Source organism: Phocoena phocoena, chromosome 5, assembly GCF_963924675.1.
Source record: "Phocoena phocoena chromosome 5, mPhoPho1.1, whole genome shotgun sequence".
Lineage (NCBI taxonomy): Eukaryota > Metazoa > Chordata > Mammalia > Artiodactyla > Phocoenidae > Phocoena > Phocoena phocoena.
The window spans coordinates 45042610-45062548 of NC_089223.1; the positions used below are offsets into that span (position 1 = coordinate 45042610).

Genomic DNA, 19939 nt, shown 5'->3' on the forward strand with positions numbered 1-19939 from the left:
TAGACAACCATTATCAGCAAAGAAATTTCTTATGTTATTGACAAATAAGTAAAGTTCTGATATTTATTGTTTATCTTTTTAATGTAAATGAAATTGTTAACCATAATTCATGTTGGAACTGCATTCATTTGTCATTTGCTACCATACGTTAGTTACAGAAACAAGAATTCAGTAACAAATGAACTGAAACATTGCTTGAGTCAATTGGTTACATGAAATTTACAATAATGAGTATTGTATATTTTATGATTATTCGTTAATTTTGTGGCACATTTTAATTTAGTGAAATTCATAACAAATTGCGCACACACACACCCCACATACACATCCTCACACCACTCACTCTTCCCCACCAAGAGAGCTTATCTCATCTGAAATGGAGCAATTCCTGTAGTTAGTTATACTGGCTGTGTCTTTCTCAGCTTCCCTGTCCAACACTCAGCAATTGATGGCTACTCTTTAATACTCAAGAGAAGGCTCTAGTTATTGTGAAGTTTCTCTTTGCCCTCTTGCTCTGTTCTCAGACTTTCCCAGGTCCAGCATATGAAGCAGTAATGGTGTGTTGGGTAAGACTGAGACTGTAGGACCAGACTGCTTGGGTTAAATCCCAGCTCTGCTGCCCACTAGCCATGTAACCAGAGGCAAGTTTGTCTTGCCTCTCCAAAATAGAAATAATTAAAGCACCTACAACTTAGAGTATTTGTGATTACTAAGTGAATTAATATATGTAAAACACTGTGGATAATGTTTTCAGATGGTTGATGCTCATTGAGTAGTAGCTATAGCCTGATATTTGTCTCTACGTGGAAATTGCTGAGATGCTCAGCCTTTGGTGGAATAACTATCTGCTTGTCTTAGCACCTGGAGACAACTTTAATTGGCTAGGATGTCCTTAGCCAAGAATTTAGGAATAAATGTAACTCATAATTTAACTCATAACCTTCGACTTTTTCCTTTCTATCATAAGAGATTTTTTTTGCAGTAGTACTTGATTTCTTTAAACATTTTTTTAACGTACACTATATTCTGGACTCAGTTTTTGTGCAGGATTCTCAACCTTGGCACTGTTGACCTCTTGAGTCAGATATTCCTTGTGTGAGGGCCTGTCCTGAGTAGGATGTTTAGCAGTATCCATGACCTCTACTCATTAGCAGCATACCCCCCAAGTCGTGACAAGCAAAGGTATGTCTATACGTCGCCAAATGTCTCCCGGGGGGCAAAATCACACCTGGTTGAGAGCTACTTTTTTAGAGGGGACTTCAGGTGTGTGCTGTGATATGAGACTGTGATTTGTTTTAGTATTTCTGGGAGAGAGCCATGACGGTTTTATTAATCAGTACTTATTTTTCAAGATTGCCACTAATTTTATTCAATAGATCTTTCTCATATTTTCACTTTAGCATAGCTGCTTGATTAGTTGCTGCTACTGGGATTGGTCGGTAGGGTATCTCTCTTTTTTTGGTGACTGCTCAAACTGATGGCTTGAAAAAATCTTTTCTTGCCCATGAAGGTGCAGTGGATTTAGGCATCTAGGGAATTTTTCAATGGATAACAGTACCCAGGTCTAAACTTTTTTGTATGTTATTGCACTTTGTTTTCAAAAAAAGAGATAGGAAGTCACCTGTCTTACGATTCCACTTCTTATGCTGTGTTCAGAGGTGGCTGGGAAAACAAGTATATCCTACCCCCAAAAAGGAAATTTTTGCTTGGAGGTAGTCTATTGTCCTTAGGCATTCATAAGTGACCTTTAAACAGGATCTTAAAAAGAAAAAGAAAAAGAAATAACAATGCAAGGTATTCTATTTGAATTAAAATTACTGAACAACTTAAGAGTAAATACAGTGAAAAGTGTTATTGGCAGTAAGTTTTTAAACATGCTTTTGAATATGATCTTTATGCTTCAGATATGTGTGAGTTTATGTACATTTTCTGGGAAGAATGTGGTTTTGAATCTATAAATTAAAAACAGCTAGTGTTTTCTTAAATTTATTTTAATTTTATTTTTGGCTGCATTGGGTCTGTTGCTGTGCGCAGGCTTCCTCTAGTTGCGGCGAACGGGGGCTACTCTTTGTTGTGGGTCGTGGGCTTCTCATTGTGGTGGCTTCTCTTGTTGCAGAGCACGGGCTCTAGGCACGCAGGCTTCAGTAGTTGTGGCACGCAGGCTCAGTAGTTGTGTCTCACGGGCTCTAGACCGCAGGCTCAGTAGTTGTGGCAGTGGGCTTAGTTGGTCCGCACATGTGGGATCTTTCTGGACCAGGGCTCAAACCTGTGTCCACTGCATTGGCAGGTGGAGTCTTAACCACTGCGCCACCAGGGAAGTCCCCAGCTTGTGTTTCTTTTAGTTGTGGTTTGGCTTATCAGAATATTTTTCATAATACCAAATGATTTTTAAAATATCCTATATTTATAGTTTAAACAATACTAAGCAAAACAGGTTAATTTCCTTAACCAGAATATGGAAAAAAATTTAGAAAAATATTGGTGCAACAGATGAATAAACCTTAGATAAATTATATGACATAGTATACTTCTATAGTGTTAGGCTTATAATAGCTAAACAATTAAGCATAAAAATGCTTGAATTTACTGCTGTTCATCAAAGAAAATATGGATGTTTAAATGGGCAATGATCTCTTTACAAGACTCATTAATTATGTGAATCTAGGTATTCTTAAATTATCTTTCTTATTTGGCAGAATTTTGTTTTATCAGTCTTTGTATTTTACAGTATGAGCTTGTTATTTATCTTAATATTTTTGCAGATGTCTGTAGGATATAACTTTATCAGCATTGATAATGTGCTAGGTTATTATCTGAATTATGAAAGAAATTATTTTTTAAAATGTGAAAGTTTTGCATATATCTTCAAATATATGTCAGGTACCTTTGAAATTTTTAATTAAAAAAACTCTTTGTAAAATAACGGTGAATGCTACACACCTGTAAGAGTGGCCAAAAATCCAAAACATTGACAACACCAAATGTTGGCGAGGATTTGGAGCAACAGGAACTCTTCATTGCTGTTGGGAATGCAAATTGGTACAGCCATTTTGGAAGGAAGGCTATTTGGTAGTTTCTTATAAAACTGAATATATTCTTATCATATGATCCAGTCAGCAGTCATGCTCTTTGGTATTTACCCAAGTGAATTGAAAACTTATGTCTGCCTAAAAACTCGTACATGGATGTTTATAGTAGTCTTTATTCATGGTTGCCAGAACTCGAAAGCAACCAAGATGTCCTTCAGTAGGTGAGTGGATAAATAACCTGTAGCACATCCAGACAATGGAAATATTATTCAGTGCTAAAAAGTGATGAGCTATCAAGCCATGAAAAGACATGAAGGAACCTTAGATGCATATTAATGAGTGAAAGAAGCAAGTCTGAAAAGGCTGCATACTATATGGTTCCAACTATAGACATTCTGGAAAAGGCAAAACCATGGAGACAGTAAAAAGATCATTGGTTGCCAGGGGTTAGAGGAGAGGGAGGGATGAATAAGCAGGGCACATTGGATTTTTATGGCAGTGAAAGTATTCTCTGCCGTGCTACATGGGTAGTTGTCATCATACACATGTCAAAGAGCCAGAATGTAACAATGTAAAACAGCAAGAGTGAACCCTGTTGTAAGCTATGAACTTCGGTTGATAACGTGTCAGTGTAGGTTCTTTGATTATAATAACTGTTGGGGGTGGTTGTGCTGTGTGGAAACAGGAAGTAAACGGGAGCTCAGTGCTTTCTGCTCAGTTTTACTGTGAACCTAAAATTGCCCTAAAATTAAAGTTTATTAATAATAAAAAAGTTCTATTGTCATATTACAAGAACAATATATTGTCAATATTGAAAAGTTAGAGAATATAACTAAATAAGAAAAATAAAAATTACTCATAATCCTATTATTCTTTTAAACTTTTTCATGCACATTGGTACAGATTTCATATACACATTGTTTTGTTACAAAGATGGGATTATATATTAAATCAGTTTTTGTTTTTAGTTAGCAGTACATCTTGAATACTTTCCCACAGATTTAAATCTTCAAAAAAGTAAAAAAGGGCTTCCCTGGTGGCGCAGTGGTTGGGAGTCCGCCTGCCGATGCAGGGGACACGGGTTCGTGCCCCGGTCCGGGAGGATCCCGCGTGCCGCGGAGCGGCTGGGCCCGTGAGTCATGGCCGCTGGGCCTGTGCGTCCGGAGCCTGTGCTCTGCAATGGGAGAGGCCACAAAAGGGAGAGGCCCGTGTACCAAAAAAAAAAAAAAAAAAAGTAAAAAAATATGACTTAGTGCCCTTTCACAATTGGAGAATGGACTCTTCTGATTTTTAAAGGTGCTTTTTGCTAAATATAGATTACCATCTTTCAGGTTGGGCTACAAAAAAATAAACATCCACTCTATACTGATTATAAATGTTATTCTTGAGGATTATTTATTGTAGAATTGTAGATTGGCACAAATGTTGGGTATTAGAGAGAATCAAATAATAGAATTCTGGCTAAACCAATTTCCGTAGTATTTATATTTTGTGCATCTTTGAAAAACTGTCATTATTTGAATACCATGTGTTTTTTAAAGTAAATCATGGAATTTTAAGGTAGTTATTAAAGGAAACTTATATTAGGCTGTTATCAGTGTAAAAGAGCTACTAGTTTTATTGGAGGCTAGTTCTTAAAAGCAAAGATAACAAATAACAATGTATGTTGGTTAAAGTTAATTTTACTAAGACTGTATAGAATATATGATCTTTTAGTTACTATTATACATATTTTTGGTCACCATTTTGGAATGACTAGCATCACTTCCTAACTATCAAAGGGAGAGTCCCTTTTCATTTATTCACTTTGGAATTGACTCCTGAGAACACGGAAGTTTATTATTTGGTATATTATAACTTTCCCTGTTCAAAGAGAATCATGAGGAAACTGAACTGTAGAAAAAACATTCCCCCTGAAACAATTTATTTGTCTAGTTCAGTTTTATGGACTTGGATTGCTGTAGCTCTTTTTAGTCCTGTATTTGATGTATCTATGTATAAAAATTAAATTATGGTGTCTTTCATTAAATATTAGTTTAGAAATTTTATGATATTTTTAATGTAGCCATTAAATAATAGTGTTTTTCGTTAAATATGTGTTAATTCGGAAATTTCTGAAGAGAAATTTGCTGGGATAGCCTAATAAATGAAACTTTCTAAAATTATAGCCAACTATCACTAAGTGGGAATTTTAAATTAAACCTTGGGGACATAAGCTTGGGGTTTTGTTTCATTTCTTCTGTGGCGTAAAATCATGCTTTTAGATGGAATAATCTAAATCTGGATTTCTACCTTACATTTGTTTTCAAAACCTGAAAGAAAGGACTTACAGTATTTTAGAACTAGAATATAGGCTAGTTGCTGACTCTAAAGAATCCTGAATTTAGAGCTAGTCTGCTCTAAGTGTATTCTCTCAATTTCAAAGAAGAGTATGAGTACATATTTTAGAATTGGGTCTTAGGCTAACTGGATCTGTTTTACTACACTAGTCATTATAATTGTGCATGCTGGAAAACTTGGGTTATATGTGATAACAGTCAAATACCGTGCTATATAGTCTTGCTTTTATGATGGGAATAAGAATATTTTATATATCATATAAGTACAGGGTTTTAAATGCATTTATAATTTTTTCAGATGATTTAGGAATTTTTATTATTCATTTTTATTTTTTAATAAATTTGTAATTTAAGAATGTGACAGCTGAATCAGTAGAGGATATAGGACCTCTTGGAAGTGTGACTAGAAGAAATGCTGTTGAGCAAGAAAGAAAAAGGAAATGAATGAAGGAGGCAACCAGGATTGATAGTATCATGTTTATTATTAGAGTCTCTATGGCTGGCAGTTTTTCATGTTAGGAAAATGTTCTGTAGGAAAGCATAAACAGATTTTTGAACTTTCCATGATCTTTTCTCTGTCCACCTATACAGCACCATCTCTCCATGCCTCCAGTGATATTTTTAGCAACCCTGAACTGCTTGTAATCCCCTTGTCCTGCAAGCACACGCACGTGTGTGTGTGTGTGTGTGTGTGTGTGTGTGTGTGAGGATTGGGTGGGGGAGTAGCGGGGGAGGGATCTTCTCTTCAGATGGCCTGGGTCATATAAACTCTGTTAGCATTTATTACTCAATGATAAAGTTGAGTTATTACAACTCTTTGGCATTGTTACTAAGAGTTTGCAAAATGCTATGGATTTAACTTTCGTGATTTGATTTGCTAAAGTCAATTTATGCTTTTTTTAGGCTAACATTTATAAATGCCTTGTGGTAAAGCTAGAGATATGGAATCATATTCTGTTTATTTTCCTTTTTTATTCACTTAAGTGGTGTTTTGGATGGGAAAGCAATTTTCCCCATTGTTTTGCTTTACCAAGAGACATGAATGATTAAATTATTTTGTTTCCTAAGAGTCTTTCTGATGATGATATTGTGAGTAATTATAGATTAACCAGTATATGTAGTTCACATCATCACAAAAAAAAATTCCCTTATGCTTATTATAGTCTATCCCTCCCTCCACCCCTAACCCCTGGCAACCACTTAACCAGTTTTCTGTTCCCATAGTTTTGATTATTGTGGAATGTCATATAAATGGATTTGTATACTACATAGCTTTTTATAAAAAAATGAGATATAATTGACACATAGCATTGTATTAGTTTTAGGTGTACAACGTTAACGATTTGTTATATGTGTATATTGTGACATGATTGCACTGAGAAAGGTGTAGTTAACATCCATCACCATGCAGTTACATTTTTTTGTGTGTGTGATGAGAACTTTTAAGATTTCTCTTAGCAACTTTCAAATATACAGTATTGTTAGCTGTAGTTACTATGTTATACATTACATCCCCAGGACTTACTTGTTTTGTAACTGGGAGTTTCTACCTTTTGACTCCACCCATTTTGCCTATGCCCCCACCCCCACTTCTGGCAGCCACCAATCTGTTCTCTGTATCTATGACTATTTTTCTTTATTTTGGATTCCACATACAGGTGAGAGCATACAGTATTTGTCTTTCTCTGTCTGACTTACTTAACATAATGTCTTCAAGGTCCGTTTGCAAATGATAGGATTTCCTTATTTTTTTATGGCTGAATAATATTTCATTGTGTGTTTTTTGTGTGTGTGTGTATCACATATTCTTTATTCATTTATCTATTGATGGGCTCATAAGTTGTTGCTGTGTCTTGGCTATTGTAAATAATGCTGCAGTGAACATGGGTGCAGATACCTTTTCTAGATAGTGATTTTGTTTTTTTGGGATAAATACCCAGAAGTGGAGTTGCTAGATCGTATGGTAGTTACATTTTTAATTTTTTGAGGAACCTCCTTACTGTTTTCCATAGTGGCTGCACCAATTTACACTCCTACTGACAGTACACAAGGGTTCCCTTTTCTCCACATCCTCACCATTTATCTCTTGTCGTTTTGATAATGGCTGTTTTAACAGGTGTGAGTTGATATCCCACTGTGGGTTTGATTTGCATTTCCCTGATGGTTAGTGATGTTGAGCCCCTTTTAATGTATCTGTTGGCCATCTATATATCTCTTTGGGAAAATGTCTGTTCAGATGCTTTGCCCATTATTTACTTGGATTTTTTTTTTTTTTTTTTTTTGCTATTGAGTTGTATGAGTTCTTTATCTATTTTGGATATTAACCCCTTATTAGATACATGATTTGCAAATATTTTCTCCCATTCTGTAGGTTGCCTTTTCATTTTGTTGATGGTTTCCTTTACCGAGCAGAAGTGTTTTAGTTTGATATAGTCCAATATGTTTATTTTTGCTTTTGTAGTCTTTACTTTTGTGTCAAATCCAAAAAATCATTACTGAGACCAATGTCAAGGAGCTGACCCCCTATGTTTTCTTCTAGTTTTATGGTTTCAGGTCTACATTCAAATCTTTAATTAATTTTGAGTTGGTTTTTGTGTAGGATAGGGGTCCAGTTGCTTTTTTTGCATGTGGCTGTTCACTTTTCTCAACACTGTTTATTGAAGAGACTGTCCTTTCTCATTGTATATTCTTGGCTCCTTTGTTATAAATTAACTGATCATACATTTGTGGGTTTATTTTGGGGCTTTCTACTTGGTTCCGTTAATCTATGTGTCTGTTTTTATGCCCAAAACATGCTATATTGACTACTGTAGCTTTGTAATATACTGTGAAATCAGGAAGTGATTTCACAGTGATGCCTCCAGCTTTGTTCTTTCTCCAGATTTCTTTGGCTCTTCTGATCTTTTGTGGTTCCATGTACATTTTGGGATTATTTGTTCTATTTCTGTGAAAAATGGCATTGGAATTTTGATAGGGATTGCATTGAATTCTTCTAGTCCATGAGGATGGGATGTCTTTCTGTCTTTTTGTGTCTTTATTTTCTTTCATCAGTGTCTTACAGTTTGCAGGGTACAGGTCTTTTATCATGGTTAAATTTATTTCTAAGTATTTTATTGTTTTTGATGCAAATGTTAATGGGATTGTTTCCCTGATTTCCCTGATAGCTTGTTATTAGTGTATAGAAACACAACAGATTTTTATGTATTGATTTCGTATCTGGTAACTTTACTGAATTCATTTATTCTAATGTCTTTTGGGTTTTCTACATATAATATATCATCTACAAACAGTTTTACATCCTTTCTGATTTGGATCCCTTTTTATTTCATTTTCTTACCTAATTGCTCTGGCTAGGACTTCCAGTACCATGTTGAATGAAAGTGGCAAGAGTAGGCATCCTTGCCTTGTTCCTGATCTCAGAGGAAAAGCTTTCAGGTTTTCACCTTTGAGTATGGGTGTCTGTTGTGAGCTTGTCATACGTGGCCTTTATTATGTTGAAGTTTACTGTATATAGCATTTTAAGTATGGCGTATTTAATTTAGCATAATGCATTTGACATTCATCCACGTTGTGTGTGTCAGTAATTCAATCATTTTTATGTATGGCTATTCCACAGTTTATTCATCAGTTGAAGGATATTTGTATTGTTTCCAGTTTGGGGTGACTATAAATAAACTTGCTGAAAACATTTATGTATGGATTTTTATATGAACATAAGTTTTAATTTTGCTTAGGTAAATACCTAGGAATGAGATTGCTGGGTTCTGTAAGTGTATGTTTAATTTTATGAGGAATTACAAAACTGTTTTCTGAAGTGACAGTACCATTGTACTTTCCCATTGGTAAAATATGAGGTTGTGTGTGTGTATTTATGTACAAATATGTATATATTTGTAAGCATACACACAAGGATATGGGGTGTGTGTGTGCGTGCGCATGTGTGTGTTTTCCTTGTCAGTCCTATTGTAAGTTTTCAATGTAATCATTCTAATAGCTGTGTAGTGATATCTCATTGTGATTTTAAGTTGCATTTCCCTAATGCCTAATGTTGACCATCTTTTCATGTGCTTATTTTCTATCTGTGTATCTTCTTTGGTGAAGTATCTGTTAAGATCTTTTGCTACTTTTTAAAAATTAGACTTTGTTATGATTTTGTTTTGAGAATTCTTTATATATTCCAGAGTGCTTTTTCATATAAGTGTTTTGCATGTATTCTCAGTCTCTGGGCATGTCTTTTCATTCATCTTTCAAGAGTAGATGTTTTAAATTTTCAAGGAATCTAGTTTATCAGTATTTTTCTTTTATGGATCATGCTTTTGTGTTTTATTGAAGAAATATTTGCCTAATCCACGGTCACAAAGATTTTTCTCTTATGTTTTCTTTTATACATTTTATAGGTTTTGCTTTTGCACGTAAGCTTATGATCCTTGCAAGTTAATTTTGTGTATGGTGCAAGGTGTGGATTGATGCTTATTTCTTTATTTTTGCATATGGATGTCCAGTTGTTCCAGCACCATTTGTTGAAAAATCTATCCTTTCTCTATTGAATTACCTTTGTACCTTCATGGAAAATCTATTGACTGTATATACGTGGGTCTATTTCTAGTTTCTCAGTTACATTTCTTTCAACTATATGTGTCTGTCTTTTCATTAGTACCAAACTGTCTGGATTATCATTGCTTTCTAGTAAGGCTTGACATTAGATAGTGGGCACATCCAAGTTTATATTTCTTTCTCAAAAGTGTTTTGGCTCTTCTAGGTCCTTCCACATAAATTTTAGAATCAGCTTGTTGATTTTTAGGTTGGGAAATATTCTAAAAAAGAGATGGAAGATGACTTAAACCATGAAGGATGGATAGGAATTTGACATCATTGAAACAGATGAGAATGTATATACCAGATGTATATACTAGAGGAAGTAGAAAACACAGGCTACACGAAAAAAATGGAAAGATAGAGATTTGGGGAAGAAGTCACAGTCCTAAGAAAATTGATGTTGAAATTTTTAATCTAGTCTAATTACCTCCCGTTTTCTGTAAGATAGATTGTATTCACTGTTTTTAGGTAAGTGGGAGCATAGTCGTTGTTAGATAGAGACTAAGACCTAATTTGGAGTGATAGGACATTATGATAGAATCATAAGCTTTGGTTGTCTAAATTGATTGCTAGTGAAATAAAATGAAACTTGTCCAATAATAGCATTATTTTGGAACTTTGAAGTGCTTGGTAGATTTGAAATTCCAGGTCTTCATTTTTCCTTTTAGTATTTATGTTTTATGTTGCTGCTGCTCTTGTTTTCTGGTATCCCACATATGGGAAAAAAATTTCTAGATATGCAGAAAAGGAGTTACATTCTTATTCTTTCTGCCTTTTTTCTCCCTCATGATAGTACTTTTTTTTTTTTTTTAAACATCTTTATTGGGGTATAATTGCTTTACAATGGTGTGTTAGTTTCTGCTTTATAACAAAGTGAATCAGCTCCTCATGATAGTACTTTAACTGACAAGTTAGACTAACCCTGACACTTCCCCTTTTACAGAGTCAGAAGTTATCTTTCTGGATTACTCTAAAGTTTTCTTCGGATTACCTTTATAAAGGACTATAACAATCATTACAGTTATCTCATTTTCATTCAGGGGATTTATTGTTATATATGCCTATGCAGTGGCAATTACCTGATAAAGGGAAAAAAAGTAGTAACAAGAAGAAATGCCAAATTCTTCGTAGAAGTATTTGAAAGTAGAATATTTTATTACTTTATTTTTCGAGTAGTGCCATTAAAATGATGTAAGCTACCTGAGGGCAATGATGCTGTTCAGCTTGTTCACTTTTGGAGTCTTAGTGCGTGGTATAATACATTATAATCAGTACTCCTGCAGTAAATGTTTGAATAAATGTTAGACTGATCAGAAACATGAAATTCCAGAAGTCTGAAGGTTATTTTTTCCATAATGATGGGTGGCTTTACCATTGTAAAACACGGATTTTATTTTGCTTTGTTTTTGTTTAGAATGGTGACAGATTGGGAGATATCATGAAAACTTTGAATGGATTCTTTCTGAACGTTTGCATTGTCATCATCTACGGACTTGAGTTGAATATGTCATTGAAGACAAATGCCATCCAGAGGCCCTTGGTATAGAAGAGGAGTGGAAATGTGGATGAAATTGTTATTTATCTCAGGGTGTCTTCTCAGCTCTTGTGATTGCCATCAATCTTTATCAGTATGATTCTACTATATGCAGTGTGATTTGCTAGGTGCTGTTTTTTAGTATCAGCTCTTGAGCTCATTTAGGGAAGGTATAGATTTTGTATGACAGTTGTAATGATTAATACTTGTGTATAGCTAAAAATAGATATTGATTAGGAAATAGAAACTTCAGAAATGCTGTAGTGCAAGGGTTAGTTTGCTTTATTAAAAAAGGTAAACTTAGACATTTTCTCAGAAGGGAAAATGGTCTTAATGTTTAAGAGCAGTTGGGAAGGATGGATGTTAGTCAAGGTGGGTATTCAATAAATAACAAACAATGTGTTCATAACCTTTGGAAATAAATGCTGATAGAAGACAGATTTATCTGAGAATATGTAAAGTGTAATAAGTCACTACATCTTGCTCCAAAATGGAAGCAGAAATATCTAATGTAGGCTTAATTTTGTCTTCTTTCTACTTTGGGAACTCTGCATCTCTGCCTAAGATTGCTTTGCAAACTACTGTTGAGACGATCACTTAATATTTCTATGGATATAAGTGCATGTCTACTGGCTTGTACTTTAGGTTTGGATTCATTGAATTAGAAGTCTCTGGTTCGTTATGAAGCACTATTTGGTGGTTGTAGCATTCTCTTTCTTAGTCTCAGTTCTAAATGAAATAGTATTAATTGTGCTGAACTAAAGACTGAGATAAAACGATCTTAAATTTAGAGAAGGTGGTGGGAGGAAAGCTGTGGTTTAACACCATAAGGACTTAACATCTTTATATGTACCATAGAGCCTGCTGTTTTTTTAATAAGATGCTTCAGATGACCAAAATTAGAAGTTTAGTTCTGGCCTTTAACAGTTTGCTCTGATTTGGCTCAGATTATTATTATTCGGGGATGGGGCAGGGAGGAGTTATTTTGCATTATTTTCCTAGCCCCAGATATAAAACCTGAGATTTGGGAATCCTTGGCAATAGTGTATTTGGGCGTAACTCATATATATATATATATATATATATATATATATATATATATATATATGTAGTAACATGCTATTCACTGAACACGATGCTATGTAGGTATCTTGTATTTTATTTACAGTTTTGGAAACTCCAAGGTAAATTTTTTAAGGCAAAGTAGCCCTAGTGTTACATACAGTGTTGCTTTGCAGCTAAAAAAAGATTGGAATACATTTTCCATGAAGTCAGTATTTTACAGGTTTACGTGAAGTTTTTGTTTAATTATACAGAAGACTGAGAACTAAATTAACGAAAATCTTCACTGTATGTAGTAATTAATCATCCTTCAGTTACAGAGATTAAGACTTGTTTACTTTCAGGATAGTTCATAGAAACTAAGAAGTAGGAGATAATCAGGTTGTTTTTCCAGGACTGACGGTTGCTCTCAGAAATTTTGCCCTAGAATCTGAGGGGGCTGCGTTGGTGATAAAATGAGATTCAAGGAATGGAGTAGAGAGGATGGTAGGTTCAAAGAAGCTTATGTAGTCAGTATTTGGGAAGCTATGTGTAGTATTTTTCATAGTGTCAAAATGGGGTTTGAAGACTGGAAGTTAAAAAGGCTGTGTTGTGAAGGGGCTTTTAGTTTACTTTGTTATGTGATCAGGATCCCCAATATAAATTAGGTTGATATAATGGGAGGATCCTTGGTGTATAGCAGGAACTGATGTAAGATATTGCAGAAATTAGAAACTCTTGGAAAAAACAATTAAAAAACCTGCCTCTTCATCAATTTGATAAAGAAGATAGGAAAAGGAAATTAGCTGCTAGGCTTTACAAAATTAAACATTTCTCTTTCTTGGATGAAAAGTGTCAATCCAGTATTTAAGCCTTGGACTGACCTATATCTTAGACTGTTGAGAAAGCACATTAACAGTGTAAATTACGTTTGAATTATTATTTATATTTATTTTGAAATAGGTTTTTATGGTATGTCTCCAGGATGGAAGGTTGATGTTGAGGAACTGAGAGGGAAGATAAAGCTGAATAGGAGTATTCAATAATACCAGTTTCCTAAATTTGAGCTAAGTTTTTAGTAGCATGCTTGAAAACCTGATGTTTGGAACAGTAGTGATCACCAGATCTATAGACTCTACTAAATTACTTAGTTAATGCAAATGAAAAATGTTTTAACTTGAGTTAGACTATCCAAATTTAGTTTCATTTTGAAGGATTAAGTGACTTGTATTTTTATTGACTTCCTAATCAAATCCAAAGGAGACCTTTGACCCCTAATATAGCAGTATTACTATTACTTTGGTTTTTACATATTATAGACACTGGTAAACATTTTATGGATATGTTTTGCAGGAACAGATTTTATAAATTTTATTGGACTTACAAAGATGGAGACTTATGAAAAATTAAAAAAAAAGAAATATAGTTCTTATATAGTAGCTGTTTTAGAGATTAGCATTAGTGGGCCAGAAGAGATGATGATTATTAATCTCCTATCTAGATTTTGTAAATATTTAGGGAAATTGAACATGTGGATTAATGACCATTTCATGAGATTAATTTTTAGAAGAGCATTGACTGTTAATTGGGAAAGGTGAGAGGAAGATGGTAGTTTTTAGGATTATAAAGCATATATGATCATTCCACAAATACATATTCAGTGCCTACTATGTGGTAGGAACTGTATAGAGTTATAAAAAGGATATGCCTCCACACAGAAACAACTTATTGTCCCCTTAAATAACACCATCTAGTGGGAGCCATGATTAAAACTGCCAAATTAAGTTGACCTATGCACTATATTTTATAAAAGTGATTTAAAATTAATGAAACATAGTTTTTGCAAATGTCACAGTCTTAGTTTTTTATCCATTCTCATTGTAGATGATGGATTTGTAGCATGTCTTTGGATCTGAATCTGTTTGATTTGGTTTTGCTTAACTTGTGTTTTTGTAGAATCTTATATTAGTGTGCAGGAGTACTCACAGAGACACATGTACCTTATGGTGCATAGTAGACATTCTGAAAACCTTGTTACCTAAAAATTTTATATTCAGAAATAATTTACATAGGCCAAAAGTGGTAAAAATCAAGTTTTTCCTGAGGAAAATGATCATACTGTTTGTGCTGTGTGAAGATCCAGGACATTTATGGAAAATAAAATATGTTTCAGTATCACCCAGTTGTGTGATAAGGTTAGAGCAGAAGAGCTTAACCTGGAAATTTGGAAGCTAATGACTGTTAACAGATGAAAAAATCTGGAAAACTTTCTCTTTGCCCCTTTTAGTAAATAGGAAGGAATGACTGTTTTTCCTTCCGCAATATGAGGACAAATTATGGTATGGGAAATTTTGATTGTATTCTTTTCTAGCTTTGATTCCTTGATACATGATAGAATACTTCCTATTTTTCTTTGTTCTCTTTATGTAACAAATTTCAGACCATCTGAAAGTAACTCTTACATTGAGATAGAACGTCTAAACTACTTAGAAACACTCCCAGTTTTAGGCAGTTGGTTTTCGTGTGTGCCTGTATGTCTCTGTGTTAAAATATGAGCAAAGAACCAACTATAAATACTATGAGGATATTTACTGATAGCATGCAGGAGTTTAATTAGGTTCAGGATTTTGTAATTTGCTATTCTTGTTAGATCTGAACGGGATTTCATTTTCTGCCAATTACCGAGCAGTAACTATTGTATTAGACCTCTTGAATGATTACTTTTATGGCCATTTGTCATCTGATTCATACATTGCATTCTTGAGGAGTTTATGTCTAGCTGGTCATCACTGATGATTGTTCAGTGATTATTTTGGCAGTTAACTGAAGAAAACTGTATAATATTAGTTTCAATTAGGGTGGCCATGTAACTCATTATCCAAATTGGACACTTTTGGGAGTGAAGAAGTGTTATCAATAATTAACCTAAGAATAACAGATATAAACCAAGACTGGTCCATGCAAACCAAGATACACGATAATCTTAATTAGATGCTTTTGATTGCAAGTAACAAAACATAAACTAGTAGTTTAAACAATAAGTAAAATAAATTGACTTGTGTATCCAAAAGCCCAGTATTTGAGAGTGCTACAGGTGTGGTTTGGTGAGGACTCTGGCTTTGTTTCTCTATTTTCTCATCTTTGACTGCTACGGCTGGCTTTCCTTATAGTTGGATGATTGCCGACAATAGCTGGGGCTGTATTCTTTTTCATTTATGACCAGCAGGAGAGAGAAGCCTGCTCCTCCCATAAACATAAAATGAGTCTTAAGCCTAGTGATTATTAAATATTTCTGAACTAATCTCTGTGACAAGGGGAATGTCATGTGCTAATTGTCTTAGATATGGAATATCTGAATATCACTGAGACAAGGAGGATAGGATTACTCTGATTCTCTTAGGCCAGTCAGAGTCCATTCAGGAAACTTGCATAGGGTCAGTCTGTCTTGGGAAGCAAGGCAGCTAAATGAAGGGGAAAGGGTGCAATGGATGTTTGGGAAACAACCACCATGTTTTCTGTGAAGTCCAGTGTCCCTGCTTCTTTGCATTTTTCCTGAGGCATCTGTTACTGAGTACCTGCAATAGCCTAGCATACTTTAGATGTGTTTTCCTTCTAGTGAGAATTTAGTAGTAGCCTGGCAAGGGGGGAGAAAAAGAAAATTTACCATCTCATTTTTCTTTCTCTCTTTTTTTTCTATTAGATTATAATTGTTGATTTTTTTTTTCCCTTACAGACTAATAGGGATGCCAAAGGAAAAATATGACCCTCCAGATCCTCGCAGAATTTATACCATCATGTCAGCAGAGGAGGTAGCCAATGGGAAAAAATCTCACTGGGCAGAATTAGAAATCTCGGGTGAGTGGAATCTGAAACATTTAATCTGGGCTATAATAGCAATGATGAACAAGAGTTGAGTGTTATACTTATTTCTTTGCTGTACATTTTTAATTAGATGAATTAATTGAGAAAATACAAGATGCTGAAGCACTAGTGTTTAACTTACTGATTTATCTGTGACCAAATATCTTTGTTCCCATTCTTTCTTTTGAGATTAATACTGTGGGCCACAGTTGGCATCTAAAATTGAAGGCATTGGGAGTTCAGTTTCTAAGTAGAACTAGGTTCTTTGATATAATAGATTTTGTTTTGGCTATTGCAGAGTAATCATTTTTGCAAATTGATCTTTGCTGTCCTCCTATCATCCCATTGTTGGTAGAATGGGAAACCTAGAAGCTATCTGTTTATTCTATAAATTACATGTTTAGGAGTTGTTAAAATAGAATCTGATTCCTAAACACTCATAACCAGTCTAATAGTGAGAAAAACATCAGACAAACCGAAGGACATTCCACAAAATTCCTAGCTAGTAATCCTCAAAATTGTCAAGGTCATGAAAAACAAGGAAAGACTGTGAAACTGTCACAGATGAGAGAAGACTAAGGAGACATGATGACTAAATGCAAAAAATATGATCTTCCAGATCCTTGAACAAAAAGGTGTAAAAACTGGTGAAATTCAAATAAAGTCTATAAATTAGTTATCTTCGAACAAAAGGGTGTAAAAACTGGTGAAATCAAATAAAGTCTATAAATTAGTTAATATTGACACTACGTACCAATCTTGGTTTCCTAGTTTTGACAAATGTACCATGGTAATATAAGATGCTGGTACTAGGGGCAACTGGATGAGGGGGATATAGGAACTGTATTATCTTGGTAGCTTTTCTGTAGATCTAAAATTATCACAAACTTAAAAGTTTATTAAAAATAAAATATAAGTACAGTTTTTCTTTTATGAATTGATACAATACAGATTATATTTAGAATGTAATTTTTTCCCCAGTAAGCTTTCATTTGGAAGAGTTAAACGCATATTATGGTGTCAATAGCAAGAAATACCCGTATCTTTAGCTAAAAGGTGGTGGTTAGGTGATTGATAATTAAAAAAAAAATGAATATGAGCAAATCCTATTAGGTTAACCCAGGGATTCTCAACTTGGCACTATTGACACTTAGGTCTGGACAGTTCTTTGTGGTTGGGAGTGGTTGTGTGCGTGTCGGATGTTTAGCAGCATTCCTGGCCTCTACCCACTAGATGCCAGTAGCACCCCTCTAGTTTTGACAACCAAAAATGTCTCCAGATTGCTAAAGTCCCTTGGGGAGCAGTATTGCCCCTGGTTGAGAACCATTCGGTTAAACCCTGGGTAAAACTAAAATAAGTTTCTTTTTTACTAGAGCCTCTTTTCACTTGAAAACTTTGTTTCCTATTAAAATGCAAAATCCTAATTGGCACTTTAAGCCTGATTATAGACAGCATGAAGGAACCTGTGCACCCTGAAGAGAAGATCTAAGTTCGAGTCTACTGCTTGATAGCCATATGAAAAATAACATTTCCCTATTGAGACTTTTTGCCATCTCTACCTTCCACTGCTCTTTTAATCAGTATCTGTTAGCATTTTACTTTGGTAAAGTTTTCAGAGTCTCTTCATATAAGTTTATTGTTAAGATAACATCACATTTTACAGAAGCTGAAGCTATGTGATTTGTTTAGGCTTATATGGCTAATAAATGGTAAAAATCAGGACTGTGAACCAAGTCTTCTTTTTCCAGTACATGTTCTACCATAGCTGTTAGATGCTGACTGATAGGTAAAGCTTAATGAGTGACTATTTCCTTGAGTATGTTGCACTTAAATGCAAAATCTTAAACCAGAGTTATTAATGTATAATTGAAATATGAGAAGGCTGGGGAAGATGTCTCCTTTGGGAGTAAAATGGTTTTCCCGGCGGCTAATCTAAGGTTGGTTCTAAATCATAGCAATTACTCCTGTCTATTTAAAGTTTGTGGACTAATTCAGGCCCTAGATATAGATAAACCTTGCACTATTAATTTTCACGAAGTATGTGAGAAGTGCTTTTGTGAGGATCATAACTTAGAGAAAAAAAATTCAGGACTGTTCTACTACAAAAGCTCAATTCAGCCCCATGCTTTCTCCTTGAGACCATGTGATCACCCTGACTCCAATGGTCTCCTCATTATGCCACATGTTATTTAATACATGGAAGATTCATGAGAAAGAATGGTTGTCAGGGAAAAAAGTGGCATGAAATTAAAGAAGGACCAGGTGTGTTTGGAAGCAATCAAGTAGCATTAAATACAAAGTTAAAATGCCAGAGTCACAATATCCGTATGTATTTGTGGGCTCTTCTCCCACTTTTTAGTCCTTGTAGTTCAGTCTTTGTCTTGGGCCTAGAAGTTTAATGCATCAATATTTTGCCTTTTAGGTAGAGTGCGGAGCTTAAGTACATCACTTTGGTCATTGACACACTTGACAGCACTGCACCTAAATGACAATTACCTTAGTCGCATTCCACCTGATATTGCCAAGCTTCATAATCTGGTTTACCTGGATCTGTCATCCAATAAACTCAGAAGTTTACCAGCAGAACTAGGAAACATGGTGTCTCTCAGGTGAGGAAATACAAATGTGACTCACTGTATAAAATTCTAAATTTACCAAATAAGAATATTATGGAAGGTTACTCATCTTACAGTAGGATTTCCATATGTATGTGAAGGTTAAATGATATAAATTGTCTAAGCAGAGTGCTTGAGTTGGGCTCCATTGAACGCTTCTTTTCCTTTCTTCCTTTAAATTTGGAGGTTTCTGGCTAGAAATGTGCTTGTATGACCAATTTCTTTTGACAGACTTGAGGTGGGATAGGGCTATAAAATACCTAAGTCTCGCTTTACACTCAAGTGACAAATCTCATCAGAATTAATTGGGGCTAGACTAGTCTAGACTAATGAGAAATAATTGGGAAAATGATTTGCTTATAAGTAAAGGTTTTAGAAACATATCTATTTTATAAGGCAAGTTATGCTTATATATTACAACTCCTTAAGGAAATCTTAAAACCTGATAATAAATGGATTTATTTCTAGTCTTTCAGGATTCTTTAAGAAATTTCTTCATAGGAGAAAATTGTATAGGAATCTTGAGACCTTGTATAAATGTTCCCAATGAAAACAGGGATCGCTTTTCTACCTTATCTGCTGAATAGTAATGTTAAAAAATTGCCATCACACGTTTAAAATTAAATATTTAATATCATTTAAAAATCTTGTTCTTTGCCATCCCCTTGCTGTGTGTTTTTGTTGTTTTTTATACTTTTTAGTCATTTATTTTATACCTTTTGGTCATTAATTAATTACAAGGGCTGTTTATTTTTTCTGTAGTCTGCCCAAAATTTCACAATCATATCTTACCTGTGCTATCCTATTTATACTATCCTATGCTTTATTTTTAATGTTTATGTTCTGTGTCAATGATTGTTGTATCTTGAAGTGATAATAGTTGTATTGTTATAAAAATTGATACAGGGAATTGGCTACTATAGT

At 34.5% G+C, this 19939-nt stretch overlaps 1 protein-coding gene across 4 annotated transcripts in view; it reads left to right on the forward strand.

The window, feature by feature from the left end:
- CNOT6L (CCR4-NOT transcription complex subunit 6 like) overlaps positions 1-19939 on the forward strand; it is a 111723-nt gene that overhangs the window by 31730 nt on the left and 60054 nt on the right. For 2 of the 4 annotated variants that reach the window (XM_065877591.1, XM_065877593.1), the window contains exons 2-3: positions 16273-16394; positions 18823-19009. In XM_065877591.1, coding sequence (XP_065733663.1) covers positions 16273-16394; positions 18823-19009 — 309 coding nt within the window. Of the gene's footprint in view, positions 1-16272; positions 16395-18822; positions 19010-19939 lie in introns of those variants that run through there. The other 2 variants (XM_065877590.1, XM_065877592.1) reach the window with 1 other exon arrangement.